Source organism: Aedes albopictus, chromosome 3, assembly GCF_035046485.1.
Source record: "Aedes albopictus strain Foshan chromosome 3, AalbF5, whole genome shotgun sequence".
In the NCBI taxonomy this organism is placed as follows: Eukaryota; Metazoa; Arthropoda; class Insecta; order Diptera; family Culicidae; genus Aedes; species Aedes albopictus.
In genome coordinates, this window is record NC_085138.1 from 127,272,055 (window position 1) to 127,296,122 (window position 24,068).

The 24,068-nt window shown below is 41.5% G+C and overlaps 1 protein-coding gene across 1 annotated transcript in view; it reads left to right on the top strand.

Annotated features, from left to right (window-relative positions):
* LOC109416442 (alpha-2B adrenergic receptor) overlaps positions 1-24,068 on the top strand; it is a 327,397-nt gene that overhangs the window by 271,413 nt on the left and 31,916 nt on the right. Inside the window, exon 5 of the mRNA XM_062860087.1 lies at positions 1,644-1,943. Coding sequence (XP_062716071.1) covers positions 1,644-1,943 — 300 coding nt within the window. The remainder of the gene's footprint in view (positions 1-1,643; positions 1,944-24,068) is intronic.

The following is a 24,068-nucleotide window of genomic DNA, read 5'->3' on the forward strand; positions in this document are numbered from 1 at the left end:
GATCGACCTCGAGCTTACCTTCGGTAGCCACGTTGATTATGCGCCTCCACGCACATTAGCATTGTAGCATTGACCCGGATGATGTCCAATACCTCTGTGGTGTATGTGATTAGGTGCTTCTGGCTAGTGTTACCTCGTCCATACTAAGATATGGTGGCTCGGCTTGGGCCATGGTGCTAAGTATCGAAAGCTACCGTGGTAAACTGGATAGTATCTATACGTTAACGTGCCTGAGGCTTGCGAGCGCGTATCTTACCGTGTCACACGATGCACTTTGCGTTATCAAAACTGGTATGGTGTCTATCAATATCCTTAGGAAGGCGGACCTATAAGCTGATGAAGAGAGTAGATAGTTGGGTAAACAGGGGTCATCGTTTCGATCATGCTACGTCCCCTGAATTCGCGGTTTTGCTGGTTTAGAGGAAACGGTGGTATGTACATATTTTGTTCGTGTGCCCACGTTTTCGCACAATGCATGACCGCACGCTTGCCACATGCGGGGAGGACGTAAATCCAGGCAATCTTGTCCAGTGGATGTTTAGAGGTGAGTAGGCTGGACTGTCGTTTCAACGGCCATCACCCATATCGTCTTGAAGCTACAGAGGAGGTGGCACGTGATCTCGGAGACGCTATACAAGAGGTGGTTCAAAGGTTCGGATTGGCTACGTTAGTCATACCAGTGCCTGCGATCGAAATCGACCCTTACAGCGATTAAGTGACCGCGGGCAGAACATCCTAGTAGCGTTGCTGTCGGGGCGTCGATCTACTGGGTTGGACCCGAGCTTGCGGTTCGAAAAGGGTCCTCGGCAAGGTCGGGGCAGGTGTCGACACGCCCTTCTGTGTGCTGGCTGACAGGGCCTTACTTGCAGTTGGAAGCAGCTGTTGACTTTGTCCGAGGACAAAGGGAGTGATAAGGACCATTCGGGAACTGGCTAAGCGTTAGCATTCTACCTTGGAGGACTCCCCAAATCGAGTCATCGATGTTCGTAGCTGTAGGATACGCAGTTAACTTTGAGGGTGTGATGTTCACTAGCCCCTCTATGAAGCAATGCCTTTTTAGTGGTTGCGGAGAGTCGAAGGGTTTGGCGATCATGGGTTATTTGGTGTGCTTAGGAAAGAGTAGTCCTTGCTTTCCCTTTTGTTTTTTAACCTTCCGTAACTCGCGCGGTTGACTACCTGCGTCAGTACCACGCTAATGCTGAGTACAAAAAGCGAGATTTTTTCAACGTGTTGTACAAAATACAACAGCGCGATCGTTCCAGGGTTAATATACCGGTCCTTAACCCCACACTACCTGGAGCTTCTGTCCGGGTGTCTGTTGAGCAAATTATCCCCCATGGCTAAGAAAAGAAAAAAAAAACTCAACGCCTTGAACAGTGATTTCCTCTTTCGTGTTTCTTGACCTCGGAAGAGGTGGTACGCTATTCCATGAAATATATATTTATCTATACTTATGCAATTCTCCTCCATGTTTCGTTCCGCTTCAAAGGGTTAACTTAAATAATTTAAAAGGTCATATCATTAAGAAAATCACTATAACAACCCACCCGGAATCAATTTGTTATAATGTTTATCGCTTCTAACTAAATAGTGTCGAGGGTCAGCCCATTTAATTCAATGTTTCTTTCCCTATCCCCATGCAGCATTCCGGAGCCCACGCCATCGACCATGACGGCACTGCACCAGTTCGGAGAGGAAATGCTCAAGCTTTCACGTGGTTTGGAAACGGTCACCAACAGTGGCAATGCTGGCCAGCACAACAACAGCAACAACATCAGCAACAGCAATAAAAACAGCAGCAGCAACAGCAACACAATGCGAAACGGCGAACAATCCCGTGAAAGTGGCTGCCCCTCGCTGCTGCTGCCCATCGCGGTCACCGCCGGCAGCGAGAACCGAAACGGACCCGGGACGGACGCTGATGGAAAAAAGTTTCCTTTCAGGTATGCAAACAATTTCTGCGCTCAACAGTTTACACACAGAGTAGCATAGGAAAAGACCGCAGAGCGCAGCAAAAATCAACAGAAAACTTTTCTCCGGGACACCGCGCCAATGGGACGGGGGGCACGTGGTGGCGCATAGATTTGCTGACGCGAAATGGGCCGGGCTCGGAGATGAATAAAATTAATAACAGCATCGGTATCCAATCCCGGTGCCGGATTTTACCTGACCACCACCGCCTGACCACGTGATTATGGCGGTGTGGTTGTTTGTTATTCCGGGTGAAGTTGATGGACTTCGCAGACGACATCATGGAATTACGTCTGGAAACTTACCGGAAAGAAAATAAATCGTAATATTGAGTTTTGGAAACAAGTTCCGGTGAACTTTCTTCGCTTCTTTCATCTGTTGATTTATCCCTCCGCTCGCGCTCTATTCAATGTGAGGAATGATTGCGGGAATCCAAAACTTTTTGTGTTAGTGGAAATGTTTTCTGTGGAGCATCGAGCGTGTTCAGAAGAGCGTCAACAGCGGAAGTGGATTCTGATTGAAGGCTTCATTAGAGGGAAAAACAACTAAAATTGGCGAATATATTTTCTGTTTGTTTTAGGTCACTGCACACGGCGCAAAAAAGTGGACAAAAAGGGCCTGTTGACGTGGCTTGATCTTCTTCTTTTTCTAGGGGTTAAATCCTCATTGGAACAAAGCCTGCTTCTTAGTTTGGAATTCTTCGAGCTCTTCCATAGTTATTTAGTAAAAGCTTCTTCTACGAATGACTATTTTGCATGTTCGTGTGGCAGGCACGAAATTACTCTATGTTCAAGGAAGTTAGGGAAATCTCCATTGTGAAAAGTTTCTGAACCGACAGGGAATCAACCCCGTCATCGTCCGCATGGCCATGCTGAATACTCTTTTCTATACGGGCCTTTGCTTGGGGCAGCAGGGATGGTAGTCCAAGGGCTTAACGACCCCCCTTCTGCGAGTCAGCAGTGTAGTTACCGGCTAAGAATAGAACTACTAACCCCATTTCAAGGTGTCAAGCGACCCGTGATCGAGGGGGTGAAAAAGTGCTCCATTGTTAAAGGAGTCCGTGGGGTATCTGAGCACCCCCCAGTATATTGTCCCTTACCGCGTTAATGCAAGTCTCTGGCCTGGTGGACCTCCTTTCCCGTGTTACTCGTGGAATTAAACATGAAATACTCTAATAAAAATCAAAATCAAGTAAGAGAAAGTGGTAGTGGCGAGGCTAATCCCTTCACGAGGAGTGTGTTGGCTGGGTCTCCGTTAAGGAGAAGTAAGGAATCAGGAGCAGGAATCTGCGCACGCAGCTCCAGCTTGGGAGCTCCGAATCATTCCCCGGCCAGTGTTCGGAATACTCGGGGGAGATATTGGACGGAGCGTGGTTGATGAGGACGATCAACCAAAAAAAAGAGATGGGCTGACTGTAATAGAGGTGGCTGAGCAACAGCTTGGCAAGATCATCGACTTTGCGTCCACGAAGTCCAACATATGGGCGATGGACGACGACAAGTAAGATCACGAGAGACTCGTAAAGACTGCATCCCCAAGCAGCACACAAGTCACAAAGGAGTGTCGACAGAACTCGTTTTTGGTGTGACACGAATCATTTTCAAGTTATTCTTCATTAGAGCTAGAATTACATGAATGTAGCTCCTGTACTACTAAAAACCTGCGCTGTCGGCACTCCTATGGGACTTGTGTGCTGTTTGGGTAAGCGGCAGAACCAGCGAAACCAAAGGTTACGAGTCTACCCAGCCGGAGGCCTTCGCTTTCGCAGGAAGCCGAAAAGATGTGGCGGATGCGACTGCTTTTGATAGGCACTCGCAAAAGCGGGTGAGGCAGCCGTCAGGTGAGCAGCTGTCTGGCGGTGCCTGCAAGGCCGGAAGGATACTAATCCTGAAGGTTGGCAGTAATGCCGGCAAGTCGAATCCCAGCCACGTGTCCCGGAAAGCTGGGGAAAGTGAGCCTGAAAAGGCTGGCCAATCCCGGAAAGAAAAAATCAAGGGATGTAAGGCCCTCAGCAACCATAGAGTAGGGCGAACCAAGGGGAGGATCACTTTGGACGAAGTTAGAGCGAAAGGAGAGGATGATAAATCCGCAGGTCAAGGAAGCTAGGGACGTCAAACCAAGGCGCTCGTCATGAAGACCGAACAGTCTAAGTACTCGCACGACTTGAAGGCGATGCGAAGCGACGCCAAACTCGTGGATCTAGAAGCTGACGTACGCAGTATCAGAAGTACTCGTACGGGTGAGATGATCCTGGGGCTGAAGCGCGATAAGGAGCCGCCTACAAAAGTTTGGCGGAAGAGATCCTTGGCGAAAGAGTAGAGGCGAGGGCTCTCACCCAAGAGGTGACTCTGAAGGTGAAAAATCTCGAAGGGGTCACCGAAATTGAAGTGCAGGTGGCCGCCGCAGCAGTTAGGCTACGGAAGGGGTCGGCAGGGACACAGGCAGTTTTGATTCAGCTTGTGGCGGACGTCAAAAAGTTCGTTAAAGTAGGGAGGATTAAGGTACGCTGGTGCGTATGTCATCTGACGTTTCACGAGCCACCGGAAGTTTGTTTCAGGTGTCTGGAACCAGGACACAAATTATGGGACTGCAAAGGCAAACTGTGTAGGAGATGCAGCGCTGAAGGTCATAAGGCACAAGGCTGCACGAGTCCACCAATATGTCTGACCTGTACCGGGAAATCCGTGATGAACAGGCACCCAACGGGTGGTCGAAGGTGCCCGGCCTTCAAGAAAGCCGAAGAAGTCACAATGCAGGTAACGCAACTATACCTGAATCACTGTGACGCAACTCAGCAACTGCTTAGTCAGGCGGTTTCTAAGTAGGGGACGGATATCGCCATCATAGCGTTTATATCGAGTACCCGTAGACAACGGCAACGGCTTCGTGCAGGAGTTGTTGTCTACTAAATATGTACCTATGAGGGCTTCGTGGTCGCCAAAGTAAACAGGATCTTCTACTGCAGCTGTCATGCGCCTCTACGGTGGTTGATCGAGCAGTTCACGCAGATGTTCGACTGAATGACGACCTTGCAGATTGCAGGCTGGCATTAATAGGAGGACTTCAATTTCGGGGGCTGTGGAATGGGGAAGTCGTTTTACGAAATAGCGGGGCCAGATCCTACTAGAGACACTGGCTATACTAGATGCCGACCTGGCTAATGTTGGTACCAACAGTGCCCTTAAGAGATCCGATAAATCTCCGAGGATTTACTTACCCTGTAATTTCATTACGAATTGCTTAAAAATTGTCCTTAACGAATTGCTTGAGTAATTACTCCAGAGATCCCTTCTGAAATTCCTCAAGGAATTCCTTCGAGATTCGTGCGAGCACTTGATAGAGCGTGGTCACTAGTTAGTTGTGCTGTATGTATTTGCTGAACGATCTTTCTGTACGAGTAGTTAAGTATGTACCACTATCTGCTCGCTCGATTTTTGTTGTAATTCTACGGTGTTAAATAGAAGTAAGTGAACCTAGAATTTTCTACTTTATTAAAACTCCCCAAATCAAATCATCTTGTTATGGAGTATTTCAGAAAATCTTCAATGTGTTCCTCCAGAAGTGTTTGCAAAGAATTCTTTTACGAAATATGGCATGAATTGCTCCACCAATTCATCCATAATTTTCCACAAATCATTCCAGCGATTGTTTAAGAAGTTCCTATGGATATTTATTCAAAAATTTCTTCAGAAATTCTTTTAAAACATCTTTCTAAACAAATTCATTCGCTTTTTTAGCATTCCGTCAAAATTATTTCCTGCTATTCTACAAATTACACAAAGAATTCTGTCAACGCATCTTGCATGATTTATTGATTTTGAAATTCCTCTATTTTTTCAAAAAAAAAAATCCATGAATTTGAGCAGAAATTCCTCCAGGAAATCTTTCACAAATTCGTTCAGAAATTTCTTCAGAAATAAATAAATTTCTAACTAATTTTTCAGAAATTTCTCCAGAGATTTCTGCATTACAACTATTAGCGATGCCTTCTGAAACTATGCCAAAGTTTTACAGGAAATGTTTCAAAACATCTTTCAAGAATTTATAATGGGACTACTTTGGAAATTTTTAGAAGGATTTCACCAGAAATTCCAACAGTCACTGGCAATTTCTCCAGAAACTCCACTAGGGGTCCCTCCAGAAGTTTCACAAAAACTTGTTTAAGAAAATTGCGCAAGAGTTTCTGCAGAAATTCGTACAGAGATTTAACATAGTTTTTCGGGATTTTCTTGATTTCTTTTTCGAAAAATCCTTCGGAAATTCCTATTAGCATTCTCTCAAACGGTCTTCCAAGAATTAATTCCAAAACTTTCTTCGGGGTTTGCTTTAGAAATTGCTCCAGCATTTTTTGCTTTGAAAATCGGAATTCCTGTCAAAAAAATCTACCTGAGTTTTGTTCAGAAATTCCTTCAGGGTCTCTTAAAAAAATAAAATAAAATGCAGGATCAATTAGTTCCCGAATTGGATTTCTATAGAAACTGTCTTAGAGGTCCCTTCACATTTTATTCGAGGAATTCTTTCAGAAAGCCTCTTATGGCTTTTAATAATATTTCGACAAATAATTTCTTAGGAAATATCTCCAGATTTTCCTCCAAAGATTTCTCTACAAATTTCTCCAAGGATTGCTTCCCAACTAACAATTGCAAGTCACAAACAAGCAAGCTTGCTGAATTGTTGCTTAATAATGGTAATTATAGCTGAACTAAAATTATGCTATACACATTACTGTTTAAATGGTTTGTCAATTGAGATAATAGTCAATGTTCGACTTTCCTTATCGGTATCAACAATGATAAATTAAAACACTTTTCAAAAGTTTAACAAGAAATTTATTCGACAAGCATTGATTCCATAACAAAAGAGATTAACAAAACACTTGTCTGAATCTTATTAAGCTGATGTATCGATAAGCATATGCTCATAAACAATGTGCTTTTCACTTGTCAAATAAACGCCTTCAGCCCTTCATAGTTTGACTCGGAACTTAGTTCGGATTATGGGATAAATCCTGGCTAAAACTGTTTTTATCTTCCGTAGCAGTTCTATTGTACGAGACGCTTGGATCGATGCATTTGACATTTCAGTGCTGTCGTAGTGATATTGTTCCCACAATGACAAAACAGCATTCAGAAATCGACACATTTCAAGTATTCCTAAACATTCTTTTGCACTTTTTATTGAATATAATACATATGAAGATTCGATGATAAAAGCATAAATAAAAAAATGCTTAACGTATCTTCGAATGAGCATAAGTAGATAACCTGAACAGATGCTGTGAATGCACCATGTCCAAGACCATACCCCACCACATATTGTCATACATTTTTAAAAATCGATATTTAATAATAAAAATAAAAAAACATATTCATATCGCAATTAGTTCATCTGCAACAATGTCTTCAATATGGACCAACACTTTTTGGCCGCATTCGATACAAGTTTTCTCACCGTGCGATAAAAATACTGACAGCGAAATCAGAATGGAAAACACGTGTTTTGGGCTGAACAGCTGTTGAAGTATAAGACGTTGTTCAGTTGATTACCACGTGCTGTGCTAATTCACCACTGCTGAACACAAGTTCAGGAGTGATCATTATTGAGTCATGGCAAGATTATGTTTTGCTTTGGGTGCTGCATCTCATCATCTCTAGGATGACGCAGATAGGAAGGCATGCGGCTGGCAATCGACAGGTCTCGAGTTCTAATCGGGATTTAAGTAATTTAATATGTAATTCTTATTTCATAATAGGTGTTCTCAACACGAGTGCAAATAATTACTCTCGTGAGATTTCGACATTTTTCCATTTTATTTATTTTCAGTCATTCTTGCCAAAGCTTAATAACAACTTTAATGTACATTTGTAAAACGCTTTGAACAACAAAAGTTAAGTTGGTGTACAACATGATGCTTTATAACTTCTCCATATTTATGTGAACAAAACCCGAACATAGGTTGTACGTGAAAATAATTCAAATGTTTTTTTTATCTGTATTAACGAAATTTTTAGCCCTAGGCTAGTTCATCTCGGGACCCACGCTTTACTTACCTTCCGAAGGAAGAACTCACTATTTTGTGTGTTTGTCGGGAGTGGGATTCGATCCCAGGTCCTCGGCGTGATAGTCAAGTGTTCTAACCATCACACCAGGTCCGCTCCACAATTCAAATGTTATTCAACATTATGCTGAATTAATTCGTCATAATTATTTAAACTGGCTTTCTCTGTCTGGGGAAATTCAAAACGACTATTTCTCCAGACTGAGAAAGCCAGTTTAAATAATCAACAAATTTTCGTCATAATGGTGCCTGTTAAATGAGTGATTGTTAGTTGGGTTTGAAAAAACTTCCACTGATTTTTCGATAATTTTTTTATGGACCCTTGCTGAAATTCATCCTAGGATTTGTTTCAATTTTTATTACCTTTTCCTGGAAAATTCTCCCGGGGATTCTCAAAGAAAATCTTTCAGGGACTCCTTTGAAAACTCTTTCTAGATTAACTTTAAAAATCATTGAGGAAATCCTATATAAATTGAGTCAGAAATTCTTTCACGAAATCTTCTAGGGATTCCTCTAGACTTTATAATGTCCTCCAGAAATTTTTCCAAGAGCCCCTTAGGAAAATCTTGCACGGATAACTTCTAAAAACGTTGCATAGATTCCACTAGAAAATACATCAAGTATTTCTTTCAAAAAATCTAGATTGTTCCAGAAATTCCTCTACAAATTTCTTCAGATTTTTTTATACAGATTTCTCCAGAAAATTTTCAAAGCATTCATCTAGAAAACCTTCCACAAACTTTCTCAAAAATACTCCATAGTTTTTTAAGTAAATTATCTACGGATACATTAAGACTCGGAAATTCAGAACTCCTTCGAAATTTTCTCAGAAAATTTCTGAAGAATTTTCTCTAAGGATGGCTTCAGAAGCTCTACAGGAGATATTAAAGGATTATGAGGAAATTCCCAAGATTTCTTCACAATCTTTTAGATATTGTGCGTTACAAGAAATACACAATTATGGCGAATATTTTCCAAGGCCTTCAGTGATAGAGAGAATGTAATCGCAGTGCAAATGCCACGTGCAGTCGAAGCAGTCTTCATATCACCCGGCCATGTGGCGACCTTTTTTCAAGAATTATCAAAGAGCGCTATGATGGAAAATTTGAAAACAGATCTGTTTTCTTAGGCGACTATCTCGCGCGTATCTCTAACTGCGGGTAAAAGTAGTCGCGAAAGTAGATTTTATTTTGATTCGTATAATATTCCTTCAAGACATTTATCTTCCAGAAGAAATTGCTCCAAGGATTTCTAGAGAAAGTCTTGAAAAGTCCTCAAAAAAATCCTTCGGCTAATTTTCTACAGATTCTATCAAAGATTCTCATAAGGATTCTTATGGAAAGGCTGGAAAACTTTCTTGCAGAAATTCACACAGGCATTTAATCAGAAATTCCACTGGGTATTTCTCTATGTCTTTTTCTCAGAAATTCTCCCAGGAGTATTTCTATGGTTCCTCCAGGAAGTAATTGAAAAAAATGCTTGAGAATTAAAATAGGGGATTTCTCCAGGATATTTCCGAAAATATCTCCAGAGCTTTTGATGAGTATTCAACCAGGGGTTTCCAAGTGTTTTTTCAGGTATGCGTTCTGCAATTTCTTCAGAAAATCCATCTACGAATTCTCAAAAGGGGCCGTCTATAAACCACGTAGACTTTTTTGGGGGAAGGGAGGGTCTGGCCAAAGTCTACGCTTCATACAAATTTCAATATTTTTGTGTGGACAAAAGTCTACGAGGGGGGAGGGGGTGTCTGAGATGGCCAAATTTTGGTCTTCGTGGTTTATAGACAGCCCCAAATATTACTGTTTTTCAGTTTTTTTTTTTCAGGAATTCATTTAGATTTTTTTTAAATTTTTTTAACTATCTTCTGAAAATTTTTCAGCAGTACTTTTGGGAATATATGGGTTTGCATTCTCAACTTATTTTTGAGCTGGTGGATGGCATCCTTAACTTCCCTCAGCGGGGGAGTTGGTTCATTCCCGTCCTCTGCTGCACCAACATAGTCATTTCCTCCGCTGCCTTGGTCCACCGTGCCAACATTCCCTTCGCCATTCAGGTGCTCGTCGAAGTGCTGCTTCCACCTTTCGATCACCTCACGTTTGTCCGTCAGGAGGCTCCCGTTCTTATCCCTGCATATTTCGGCTTGCGGCACGTTGCCTTTGAGGGATGCTTTGAGCTTCTGATAGAACTTACGTGTTTCTTGTGAACGGCACAGCAGTTCCATCACCGACGAACCGACGTGACAGCTAGAACAAACAAATTCAAATGTGTTGTCCCCGACGCCATGATGAAAAATAGCCGAACACTATCGCCACCTCTATAACGGTTCGCAATGATTTGATAGCTTGACCCCAAACCCCCGTGTGTTCATATAGGAAAAGGTTCGCGTCTGCGCTGATTTGACAGAAGCGTTCGCTCGCTTCGCTGGTCGACCGTTAAATTTAGGGGGGACCATTTGAATCACCACTGTCACGTCGGTTTGTCGGTGGTTCCATTTCCTCGCACTCCGCTACTTCCAGGCAACGATTTTAATCCCGGAAGAGACGGGTCTGCTGCTTCCACTTCTGTCCGTATCGCTCCACATTCTGTCGGGTTCCATGCTGCACTTGCAGCATTACCGCCCGCGCTGCATCCTTCTCCTCCAGAACCGCTCTGCACTCCTCGTCGAACCAATCGTTTCGTCGACTCCGTTCTACGTACCTGGTAGTGCTCTCAGCTGCGTTGTTGATGGCTGCTTTGACTGTACTCCAGCAGTCCTCTAGAGGGGCCACATCGAGTACACCCTCGTCCGGCAACGCTGCCTCGAGATTCTGCGCGTATGCGGTGGCGACATCCGGTTGCTTCAGTCACTCTAGATCGTACCGGGGCGGCTGCCGGTACTGTACATTGTAAATAACGGAGAGTTTTGGGCGCAGTTTAACCATCACTAGGTAGTGATCAGAGTCGATATTAGCGCCACGATAGGTCCTGACGTCGATAATGTCGGAGAAGTGCCGTCCATCAATCAGAACGTGGTCGATTTGCGATTCCGTTTGTTGTGGTGATCTCCAGGTGTAACGATACGGGAGGCTGTGCTGGAAGAAGGTGCTACGAATGACCATGTTCTTGGAGGCGGCGAAATTGATGAGGCGTAGGCCATTTTCGTTCGTCAGCTGGTGGGCGCTGAACTTTCCAATCGTCGGTCTGAATTCCCCCTCCTGGCCTACCTGAGCGTTTAGGTCTCCTATGATGATCTTGACGTCGTGGTTTGGGCAGCAGTCGTACTCGCGCTCGAGCTGCGCGTAAAATGCGTCTTTGTGATCATCAGTGCTTCCGGAGTGAGGGCTGTGCACGTTTATTATGCTGATGTTGAAGAATCGGCCCTTGATCCTCAACCTGAAAATCCTTTGTTGATCGGCCACCAACCGATCACGCGCCTCTACATATAGCCCAACACGATGAAAGCTGTTCCCAGCACGCGTGTGTTGCCGCAGCTGTGGTAGATGGTATGATTACCTCTAAACGTTCGCACCATGGATCCTGCCCAACACACCTCCTGCAGTATATCGGCGAGTATGCGGGTGCTCCCGATGAAGTTGAGAGATCTGCAGTTCCACATACCGAGCTTCCAATCGCAAGTCCCTTTCCGTCGCTGTGGTTGTCGCCATTGGTATCGGTTCGCATTCTTCTCTTGTTGATTTTCCGGTGCTAGTCTTTTTTACGACTGGCTCGCAGGGCCTGACACCAACCCACTAACCCAGAGAACTGAGCTTACCTTCCCGGAAGCTACGGGTTCTGCATTGGCATTTCCTCCAACTACAGTGCTAAATAGCTAGGCTCAAGCGCCAGTCTTCGCCGGGTGTGGTGTTTTTAATGGGCGCCCAGGAGATAATATTTAACTGAGCTTCCATCCCCTACGCTGTTTGCTGTATGGAATAAAATTATATAATAAAATATCGTCATTGTATCGATCAGGAAAGGCTTAATAACTTTTTCCACGAACGTCGCATCGCTTTGAAGTCTCGGAGGTCTGATTCCTCGTGAAGGTTTCTACAGAAATCATTCGTCGACTTATTTTTAGGGATCAACGGGTGACCCCAAGCGATTTTTATTTGAAGAAGTAAACTTTTCCCATAGTAAATCGTTTGAAAAACTAAGAATGGCGGGCACTAAAATATAGTTTTTTTTTTGATCGATCGGAAATTTTGCACAGTTGATATGGGACCAATACGGAACTCAAAAAATATACAGGAGCTAGAGTTTTTCCATTTTTTACATTTTCGCGTATAATCCGCGTCCCTGGCTAATGCACACGTCAACGGGACGAGCCATGCAAGAATAACGGGCAATTTATCAAAATACATAGTTCAAGCGACCACCGATCATCAGCTGACAGAGAGTGCGACCCACATAACGAAGCTCGTTATGCCTTCACTCGTGCGCCTCCAAATCGCCCATCGACCAATGGGGAACGACAACACAGAGAGCCGAGGCCAACAGTTGATCAGATTATTTTTCTCGACCAAATTGGTTCTCACTTTTGCTTACCCTCTGTGTCGTAGTTCGAGTGGGTACCAACCAACCTACTACACCACGGTCGAGGATGCAAATAAGCGGATGATTGATCTCCAAAGAGCTTCTTAATGTGGAAATGGGAGATTGTGAAACTCGAGTAGATTGCCCGTTATCCATACGGCAAACTCGCACCGCCCATCTTCCCTTCTTTGGAGCACGTGCTCGCTGTCGGGCGGTCGCATATGATTATGTAACCGTATCTGTTGGCATCCGGAACCGAACCAACCGACGGCGACCGGAGCGGACGACCCTTTGTGCGAAGGACCCATTCAGTTCTCGGTATACACACTCTTTCGATGTCGTCTCCATCGCCATCATCATCATCATTTTGCATCATTATCAATCGAAAGAGGGAATATCCTTTCACTTCACGGTAATAAATGTATCGAAAGTCGTTAAAGTAATTCCTGGTGGGGCCCTGTGCTGCAAGAACTTTCTTTCTGCAATGTTAGTATTTCCGGTAATATTTTTCTACAAAATGAAGCTTTATTATCCATCCCTGACTGGCACTTGCAATTAAAATATGTTTCTCATATTACTCGGCTCGGTAGAATGTGTTTCAAGCTAATGATGGTAAAATGGTAAAATAATCGAGAGAGCACGCGCGCCGTAATCACTTGGTACACGTTGATGTTCAAATCTCGTACGAGGTTTCTTTAGTTTGATTTGGTTCGCTTCGATGCTAAAAATAAAAGCGGATATGTTTTGATCATATTGTCGTAGAATACTTTTTTTCTGCTTTTTACAGTGTACCACGCACTAGTGACAGCAAAGTATCCTGTGAAAAATCTTGCCCTTTCTTCGAGGAAGTTAGCAGTCCTAAATGGTCTTTTCGGTTGAAAACGGGTTTCGAATTGTTTTTTGAAGCGGATTTCTAGAACGTGGAATACATTTGTTCTCGTCATGCAACGCTTTGCTGGATTGGCTCCTACAACTATTGCTTCCGCCACCACCAACAACAACAAAGCGCCTCAATAGATATTGAATCCGAGCGAACGAGCGCGCGCGCTTGGATTCGAAGCATGACAGATGGAGAAGAATAATGCCCTTCCAACCAATATATAACGAGAATGCCATAAATCTCCGCGTACAGAATGGTTCGCTTAGTAGTGGGACTTGGTTACGGGAAATTGGGGCAAACAAATGAAGTTCATATGGAATTTCTGGTTTAAGTAAGGAAAAATGTTATTGTAACAATACAAACTTGATTCTTGATGGGCTAGAACTCGTAGCGGTGAGTCTACGCCGAATGAAGAGTCCGCTTCCACTGGTCTGGGTCCTGGGCCTATCGCTTCCAGTCTCCCAGAGCGTTTTGAGCCCTAGATCCTCCTCAACTGCAAAAATGCCAACGTGTGCGCGGCCTTCCACAAAGCCGGCGTTCCCTTCCTGGTTCTCTGCTGAATATGATTTTAGCTTGTCGATCCTCCGTCATACGAGCTACTGCCCATGCATGTAACATCATTATCGTACGTCCCTAAAGTACCAAAATTAGCAAACTCGTTCACAACATCAAACTTCTCACCACCTAGCACCACTTCGCCCCCACTACTACGGCCGATGAACCGACGTTGGCCACCAGCAATCATGTACTTGGTTGTTAATCATTAGTCCAATCCTCGCTATGTTGAATAGTTAGTTCGAAAGAGCATCGGCTTGCTTCAGTTCGTCTAAGGTTACGGACGCTGACGAAACTTCATTCGCAACCCGTACACTTGATTTTGATTCGTCAAGTGTCGCACGTATCAGTCTAATCAGCTTCGCCGAAAAACCATGTTGGATCATTATTGTGAGCTTCGTGGCCAAGCGGTTAGTGGCGTCAATCGTTTATGTGTTTCGTAAGCCTCAGACTGTGCGTTCGATTCCCCCTTCAGTCGGAGAAAACTTTTCGACACACGGAAAATTCTCCACTGGCTGTGATCTGTGTTGTCCGTTGTCTAATGTTAGTGTAATGTTCAGTCTGCGTGGCCTCTGGCCGAAGACGGTGTTATTGTCTTTTGATTATCTGCCATTACTCGTTTCCCTTCACTGAATCGTATGCCGCCTTGAAATCAATAAACAGATGACCCATGATGCAAGTTGTACTCCCGAAATTTATCGAGAATCTGTCGCAGGATGAACATCTGATCCGTCGTTGATCGGCCCTCCCAAAAACCCGTCTGGTATTCGCCGATGAAGGACTCTTCAATCGGCCTCAGACTCTGAAACAGAATTCCGGACAAAGTTTTGTTCGCTGAATTGAGAAGTGTTTTCCATTTGTAATTTGCGCACTCCAGTCGATGCTCTTTCAAGAAATGATCTGGCATCACTGGTATTGACCTAGTCTAGCGGTGGAGATTCCACAGCTTGTCTTTCGTCGTCGCTCTACCATACCCACCGTTTTACAATACCTCGAACTGCTCTCTCCACCTGGCAGCCACAAATGTTATGTCTGTCAGCAAGTTTCCATCACAGTCGTTGGGAGAAGGCGCTATTTTTCTCCGCACGCCATTGACAGTTTCGTAAAATCTCCGCACATCATTCTGTCCCATACTCTCTTGCGCTTGAGCAATCACAATTTCCTGTTGAATAGGATGCTAAAGTGGAGGCAATATGCGTACACTTTATACGCGATTACATGGAAGCATGTACGCATATGGCCTCCACTTTAGCATTCTATTCTATATTATATATGATTACGCTTTTACTGGAATGCCTCCAGGTGTCTAGGGATTCTTGCAAGAATGCCTCCAAAATGTGTAAAGAAGTTCGACCAAAGATTTGTTCATAAATTTCTTTCGGGATTCTTTTGGACACTTATTCTGGTATTTCTGCTAAAATTTCTTTAGGAATTCCTACGGAAACATCACAAAATGTTTCGGACGTTCTTACAGAAATTGCACACAAAATACTGGATAAATGTTGGAAGGAATTTCTAAACTGCAGAGTTTTCTGAAGGAATCCCTGACAGTACTTCTGGATAAATCAGTGAAGGTATCTAAAACAAATTCAAGTAAGTCTTGAAGGGATTTCTGAACGAATTTCCTGAAGCCAAGTCAGAAGTAATCTCTGGAGGAATTCTTGAAGAAATCCTTAGGATTCATTTGGAAGAGTTCTTGGAAGAATTGTATGACAAACTTTCGCAGGAACTCTGGAAGTGATTTCGAGGAAAAATTTACGAGGGAATTTCTGGAAAAGTCTTTGAAAACGTTAGGAGATTTCTAAAATACATCCTTAAGGAAATTCCTATGGAAACCAAATCTGAATTTCTGAAGGATTCCCAAAAAAAAAAAACATATAGCATGCATTCATGTAGAAATTGCGGAAAAAGTTGTGGAGGAATTCTTGAAGAAATCTTTGAATAAATGTCTGAAGGGATATCTGATGCATTTTCCGGAGGTTTCCTAAAAAGAACTCATGGATATACTTCCGGAGTAATTGTTGGGATATTTTTTGATAATTTGAGAAGACAAAAATCCAATGATAAATTTCACAAGTAATGCCAGAAAGATTTTCTAAACCCCTGCAGAAGTGTTTGAAAAATACTAGAGGAATTGAAGGGAAACATTAACTAGAGAACTAGGGGGGGATTTCTCTGAGAAGTTTTTGACAATTTTCTGCGGAAATAAAAATAGAAAGAAAAAAAAATGAGGCCTAGCATTCAATAGTGTGTGGTGGATGTGAAGCCGGAGAAGGCGATAGTTGGGCCGCGCGCACGTGTGTTCGTAGTTTTTTAGTTGGAATTTTCGCGTTAGATTTGCTGTGCCGTGCCGAAGCCTAGCATTCAGTTCCATTTGTGCGATCCAGTCGTCGGAATGACAGCAAAACATGCTGCTCGATCGAATGGTTTCACGCCATCAAAAAGCGTCATCGTCGTCGTCGTTGATCGCTCTCTGTGTTCGTTTGTGACTTCAACCTTAAGAAATTTAGTTCCATTCGTGCGATCCGATCGTCGGGGTGCGTGTGATTTAGGAAGCAAAGTGGAAATGCCGCTTTTTTCAAGCTGGTCGGCGGCGTCGTCTCCGTCATCGATTTGATTGTGCACATCGTCGTATCCGCGTGAAATGTGATTTCGGATACAAAGTTAGTGGAAGCTGAGACGAGACCGGACAACTGGCTTCTTATTGATCTTCTTTCCTTCCAAAATGTTTGTTGTTTATTTACGTTTCGCTCCGATCGTCGTTCGGGCTAGTGTTGCCAAACATTTTATTTTGCTTCAAGATTCAAGTTTTTTTTACGGATGTAACATGAATGAGAAGTGCCCATAAATTTAGTCATGAGTTTAGGGGGACGGACAAATGGATAAAACTTCCATAATTGATTATCCATAGCGTGTTCGTAAATCAAAGCTAATGAAGGATTAGTTCTAAATGATATTTGTAAACATATTTCTTTGGAAAAACCTTAACGCTAAGCTAGATTTTCTTCAAAATTGATCACGTATCAGGATTTTCATACAAAATAGCCACCGTTGAGATGCTGTAACTCTGCTTCCTGGTGAAAGATTAGGCTTACATTTTGACGAGAAGAAACGTCTGCGGTTTTGATATAAGCTAAATTATTTTTGTAGCATCAGCTACAAAACAAACAAGGTCAAATTGTTCAAAATAGGACCACTCCCAAATTCATCATCAAAAACAAGCGAGAAGGCACCGATTCATTGCCTTCATTTGGTGTTATTATAAGTGCTCATTTCTAACAAAAATACAAAAAAATAGTAAACAAAACAAACCGCACCTCAATCTTTCATTTTGAGTAGGATTGAATTGATAAAGCAACCCCCGAACAGTTGAAACAATAACAGTTTTTTAATGTTGATTTTTTTTTCAATACATTTAATTTATAATTACGAATGAAAAAAATAATTCTCTTTCATTATTATAATGCACTTTTACCATAATGAAAATGTATGCGGACCGTACTTTCAATCGCTTTTGACAACACTGTCCACACGCGGTCGGGAACGGTCGGATGGTTTTTGCTTTTTTCTAATAGCATGAAATCAACCAATCAGCAGCTGGTCCGTTTTGGCCCCATATCGAGCTACCTATTGACTGGTCTCGTTTCAGAGTGGAAGATGCTGCACTACATAAGCACTGGACATATGGATGAATATTTATCGGTGAGCTCGTTTCATTCTATCGTAATAATTATTAATCAATAATAATATAAAATTATGCTGTTTTTTTATGTATTTACCTAACAAATATTGAAAAGTTCGTCACGTTATGTTTCGGCGCTAATTTCCAATGCACTTCTTGTTGATTAGTAAATATTTTTCTTTCATTTTTTTTGTATTTACACAATATGCAATTTGAATGGTTCGGCATCTTCGGTGTCGACATGCGTAATATTTGATTCAAAATGAATACGCGTTTTGATTTAAATAGGTTGCATGAATCACATTACTTACCAAAGTGAATCCACATCATGTGACTTCCCCCCTCCCCACTAACAAAAACCCCTTCCTGTGACAATCGTGGAGAAGATGAGGTGATCTCGGTCTCTAGTAGCAACGTACGTCACAATAACAATCCTTCCCTTCCTCGATGACCGTAAGGACGTGGCCGGCGCCGTTATTGACTTAATAAAGCTTGGAATTCTTGAAATCGCACATTGAGAGCGGTAGCTACTCCCAAGCTCCGTTTGTTGGTTCCTTGTGCAATTTTGATTGTTCTGGTCAATCACGGAGTAGCAACTACGAATTGTACGGTCATCTATGCTCATGCTCATGCATTTTCTGCGGAAATAAAAATAGAAAGAAAAATAAAGCTGGAAGTAATTTCCGGTTGAACTCTTGAGAAATAATAAGGAGTTATTCTTAAAGGATCAGTTGTTGAAAGAATTCCTGAAGAAAAGAATGAATTGAATAAATCCGTCAAGGACTTCAGAAGGAACTTCTCCAAAAATCTTTTGAGATTTTTTGAAAGGTACTTCTGGAGCTAAATAAAAACAAGTGAAGGAATCCCTGAAGGTATCGCTAGATTAATGTGATAAGGAACAATTTTCGGAATCTCCATTAGACTTCCAACAAGAATTTCTGAAAGGTTTCCCGAAAAAAAATCCGATTTTCTGCAATAATTCCTAGAAGAGTTGCTTCGAAAGTCGCTGAAGGAATCTCCACTCCTGCAGAAATCTTGGACGAATTTCTGAATGAAACTGTGCAGTAATTTCCACTGTTATTTTCGTTTATAGGCTAAATCTTAGAAAAAAAAAAACTTGGAGAAACCCGTGGAGGGTTCATTCGCATATTATGTATCGCAAAATTTCCCAATTTTAGACACCTTCCCTCCCCTCGTATCAACTTTTGTATGGAAAATTTCCAATTTTACGTTACGTAATATGCGAGTGAACCTGGAATAATCTTCTCAGTAATTTCTAGTGAAACTCATGAAAATCTCGTGCAAAATTTCTAGAGGAATTCATTGTTGAATTCATGAAAGAATTCATTAAAAAATGGTTGAAGTATATCATGCGAAGGTATAAAGGAACGAATTTTCTAATGCAAACCTTGAATAAAATCCTGAAGGAATCATACGATACATTTTTGAATGAATGGCGGTGTCTGTGACAAAAATTGTTATCGAAAAAAAATCAGTATCGCTAAATCACCCACCGCTTTTATTTGAGGCTAAAAGCAAAATTTTCAATCAAAGAACAATTATTATTTTTTTTTGTGATTTCAAAAAAAATACTCAAAATGAACAAACAAACCAATAAACAAATCATAATAAAAAAAAGTGCACTGTCGTAGTAAAATGAGAGCTGATTATTCAAGGTTTCTAAATATCAGCGCCCCCTTTACGTTTTATCATGAATAATTCCGGGAAATCCGTCCATAAGTTTTCTCACGATTTTTTTGGTAATTAGCGTGGAAAAGGCATTCTTGCAGCATTATCTTTTATGGGTATATCAAGAATTCTTCTAAAAATTTGTCCGAAAATTCTTTTATAATGTATTTTATCTCGTGTACTTCTTCAGATTTTTCAAGGAAACCACCACAAATTCCTATAGGGGTTTTTCAGGATTTATCAATATTTTTACAATTTTTTTTGTAGAAAAAGATTCTTGCATGGTTTTATGGAATAATTGCAGCAAAAATTCCCCTCAAAGATTCTTCCTCAATTGTCTATTAGATAGCGGTCCTGTCCATGTATTTCTTTGAAAATTTCTCCGAGATTCCTCCAAAGATTCTCAAAGGATTTCCATCATAAACTTTCCCAGGGTCTTTTTCTGGATTTACACGAGTTGTTTTTCAGAAATTCCCATAAAAATCCTCCTGGGATTCATTCAGGTAATCTATATAATGTGTATTCAAGGAATGCTGCACAACTTCGTACATTTATTCCTTCAAATATTTCGGAAGGAATTGCTCCAGTAGTTTTCTTCGGAGTTTCTTCAGGAATACTTGTGGTAATATCTCAAGACTCATCATTCGACTTTTTCAGATATTCCTCTAGGTTTTTCCTTCAGAATTTCAGACATTTTCTTGGGAAGCCTTTCAGATTTTTTTTCTTTAGGGGTTTCTCCAGAAATTTCTTCAGATATTCCACCTGGAGTTGTTTAGGTTTTATAAAGACCTTTCTTCAGGGTTTCTGCCGGTGATGGTTCAAGCACTTCTTCAATGATTCTTTCAGTAATTCCTGCAAAAGTCAACCCCCTGAAGAAAGCGTTAGTTCTTGAAGCCACCGCCTTTGGTGGGGCGCCATGGCTTTGTTTACGAAATTTTAGTCTGTTAGCCAATTTGCTACGTGAGGAAGCGAACTTCGTTGTACGAAGATAAATTCGTGATCGAAAAACGGTCATTTCCACATATTGTTTAATGAGTTTAGTGTTCTTTGTTAAACTTACAAGACGCGCAAGTATGAAAATACATTTAGCCCATTTTAAACAACACTAAAGTCAATTAAGTTTGAATATCGCACCTGCTCCACCAGAAAAAAATCACTGTGTTTTCAGCCTTATGCTACCGCCCATTCAAATCAGCACCACATCCAGCACCAAAATTTTTGCTTCAATCCAGTTGTATGTGGATGACAGCCGTTTCGTGGGGTTGGCAAAAGTTAATCTATTTCTTATCATTCTTCAAATTTTTTTAAAAGACTTTCTTCTATTACTTACCTGTAAAGCGTTATCCAGTTCTTCCTAGTATTCTTCCACAGCACAGTATTCTTCCATTAGGAAAAAAAAACATTTTCTGGTGGTTTTCTAAAAAATCCTTTAGATTTTTTCTGTTGAATTTTCTGTGAGAAATGTGTAAAAGATTCTTCTATTGATTCCTCCTGTGATATCTCCAGGAGTTCCCCTAAGGATTCCTTCAGAAATTTCTCCAGGGATCCCTCGGCAAATTGTTGAGGGATTTCTTTAGAACTTCTTCACCACCATTGTCCTTAAAATATCTCCAGTCATTTTCTTTGCAGAGTTTCCTTCAGAATCCTACTGAAGATTTCTTTAGGAATCACTCCAGAAATGTTTCCGTTACCTTTTCTCTAGACATTAAGGAAGTATCTGATGAAATTCCTGAAGGAATTTCTAATGGAATTCAAAGAGGAGTTTCTGAAAGAATCTCTGAAGGATTTCCTGAAGAAATATTCAGTAGAAGTAGTACACTTGTATGAATTTCTAGAGAAAGATCTTAAGAAAATCCATGTCATTTTTTTAAGGATTCCCAGGAGGGATTATAAAAGATCTTCTTCAATAAATAGTTGGATTAACTCCTCGGGAAACCCTTTGTGAAATTCTCAGAATAAAAATGTAGATTTGCCGTTCGTTGTATTGTGCTGATTCATCGAGGATTTTCTGGATGAATCACCGAATTCCTTGACACATACCTGAGGGAATTTGCAATGGAATCCGTTGAGCTAATATCTAAAGGACTTCTTGAAGAAATACGTGTAGTACGCATTTCTGAAGGAATCTCTCAAAACTTGAATGGATTGATTTGATTGATTGATTTATCTCTATTATAGAGACTTTCAGACTTTAATGGAAATACCACTGGAAGAATTTATAAAGGTTTTTTTTTTCTAAAAACAATCCAAAGGGGTCACTGTAGGAAACTTTGAAGGAAACCCTAAGAAATTTCTGAAAAATTATCTAAACCAATCCCAAACATTTCTGAAACAATCCCTGACGAAGTTTCAGAAAGAAAACATGAAAGACTATTTTAAAGAATTCTTGGAGAAATTTTAAGTAAGCCCAGAAGAAATTTCTTTAAGACTCCTGATCTAACCGAAGATTAGAGTTATGAGGTTTCGGTACTGAGGGATTAAACTAAAACCGAGATGTTTAGTTATGCACGCTCAAACGTAGACTGAGCTATTCTTTATTCTGTTCATCTCTTCAAACCGATCGACAGATCGTAAGTCGCAGGGCTGGTATGCTCTTATTGCGACTGGATACAACAGTTCTCTCCTCTTAAGATTTGACTTAAACATTGTAATTGAAATTCGATATTGCAGGCTTAACAAATTCAAATAATATACTTAAACTCTAATAATAATAAAATTCACTGTTCCGCTTCTGACGCTTCGATCGACGAGATCGCCTTGGCTGCACGACGTTTCGAGAATTCGATGGTTTCTGATGACTAACGGGATTCTGATAATCGAACGGCACACTTGAGCCATGATTTAACGGTCCATTATCGCTGGACGACACTCCGAACGCGTCATCCTGTCTCGAACTTGTTGGTGTACAAGAACTTGCGCTTATAGGCATCTGATCGCCTGATGAAGGTAGCAAACTACTGCCACTCGACGCCATCTCGTCTCTAGACAAACTATTGCCTGTTACATGCTTGGACAAACTATTGCCGCTAGTTGAAGGAATCGACAAACTATTGCCGACCTCAACTGTTTGTTGCTGTTGTGAATCGTTGATGAAAGAGTCTGCCAAAAATCCGTAATAATCGCTACTGTCTGACTCGTCGCTGTATTCTTCGTCGTCTTCTCTCGGCCGTTTCCTACTAGGCTTCCACCCACAAACAAGTGTCTTGGGAGGCCGTGGCTTTAACTTTAGCTGGTCGCGATGAGCCGAATAGATTCGACCTCCGACTGAAACCTGAAATACGTTTGGAGACAGCCTTTTCAAAAACTTGGCATCCAACCACCTCTTAACTTCGGTAGTCCTAAAGGTTTTGAAGTAGATTGGTTCTCCATGTCGCAGCTGAGAAAACTTATCCGGTACAACCGGTTTGTAACTCCGATTGATAAGAGGTTCCTCGCCAGTGTGAGTTGTCAATTGTTTCTTAAAACAGCTCTTTGGATTGACTAAATCCAGTGTCGTTTTCGGTGTAAACTTAAGCAATTTTTCAGAAGGAAATTGATTGTCTTCTGAGCAAATGTTTCGATAATTAAACAAAAAGTATGAAATCTGATCTTCAATATCCAAACCTCTCATATCAGGATCAAGCAGAAATTTCTTCAAAACTTCCTTGGCGACACGAACCATCCGTTCGGCCTGGCCATTACTGGAGGGATGATACGGTGGACTTTTTAAAACCTGTATACCTTGTTGACTCCAGAAGTCAACTAGATATTTGGAGTTGAACGGAGGGCCTCCATCGGTCACAATGACGTCAGGAAGACCAAACCTTGCAAACAAAGCCATGAATTTGCTTTTTACCTTAGTAGCATCCGTACCGTATCTCATGTAATCCACCTCCAGCCATTTCGAATGGCTGTCGACTACAACAAGGAAAACTTTTTGTTGAAAGTAAAAAAAAAAATCTGCATGGATCCTACTAAAAGGACGACTTGTTGGAATCCAGCTGGTTTGTGTCGAGTTCTTTGAAACAACAGACATTTGACTGCAAACTCTGCAATGGTTTACAAATTTTTCAATATCGCTATTGATTCCAAACCAGTAAACCGACCTTCTAGCTAACTGTTTAAACTTAGTGATCCCTGAATGATTTCTGTGAAGAAGTTTCAAAACACAGTGTTGCAACTTTGCCGGAATTACTATGCGATCTTGAAACATTAAGCAACCATCTATTTCTTCCAAATCCTGGTGATTGGAGTAAATATCCCTGAATATCCGACCAAGTTTCTTCGGCCAACCAGTCTTCAAGAAAGATAAAATTTGCTGAAGAAACTCATCGTGTTGTGTCTCTCTGGCTATCATCTTGTAATCCAAGGGTATATCACCGGAAATATTGATTGACTTAATGTATTCTCTCTGCAAAGCGCGTGGAACTTCTTCTGGCAACGGAAACCTGGAGCAGTAATCAGCATTACCCATTCTTGCTGACGGTCGATAAACGATTTCAAAATCATAAATCGATAACTCCAAAATATAGCGTTGTAAACGAGTTACAAAAATGGAGTTTTTGCCGTCTTTTCCAAAAATTCCGATCAAGGGTTTATGGTCTGTATAAACTGTAAATTTCTTTCCATATAAAAATTTATGGAACTTTTTTATCGTACTGACCACTGCAAGTGCCTCTAAGTGCAAAATTGGATACGATTTTTGCGCATCATTTAGTGAAAACGAAGTAAAACTTATTGGT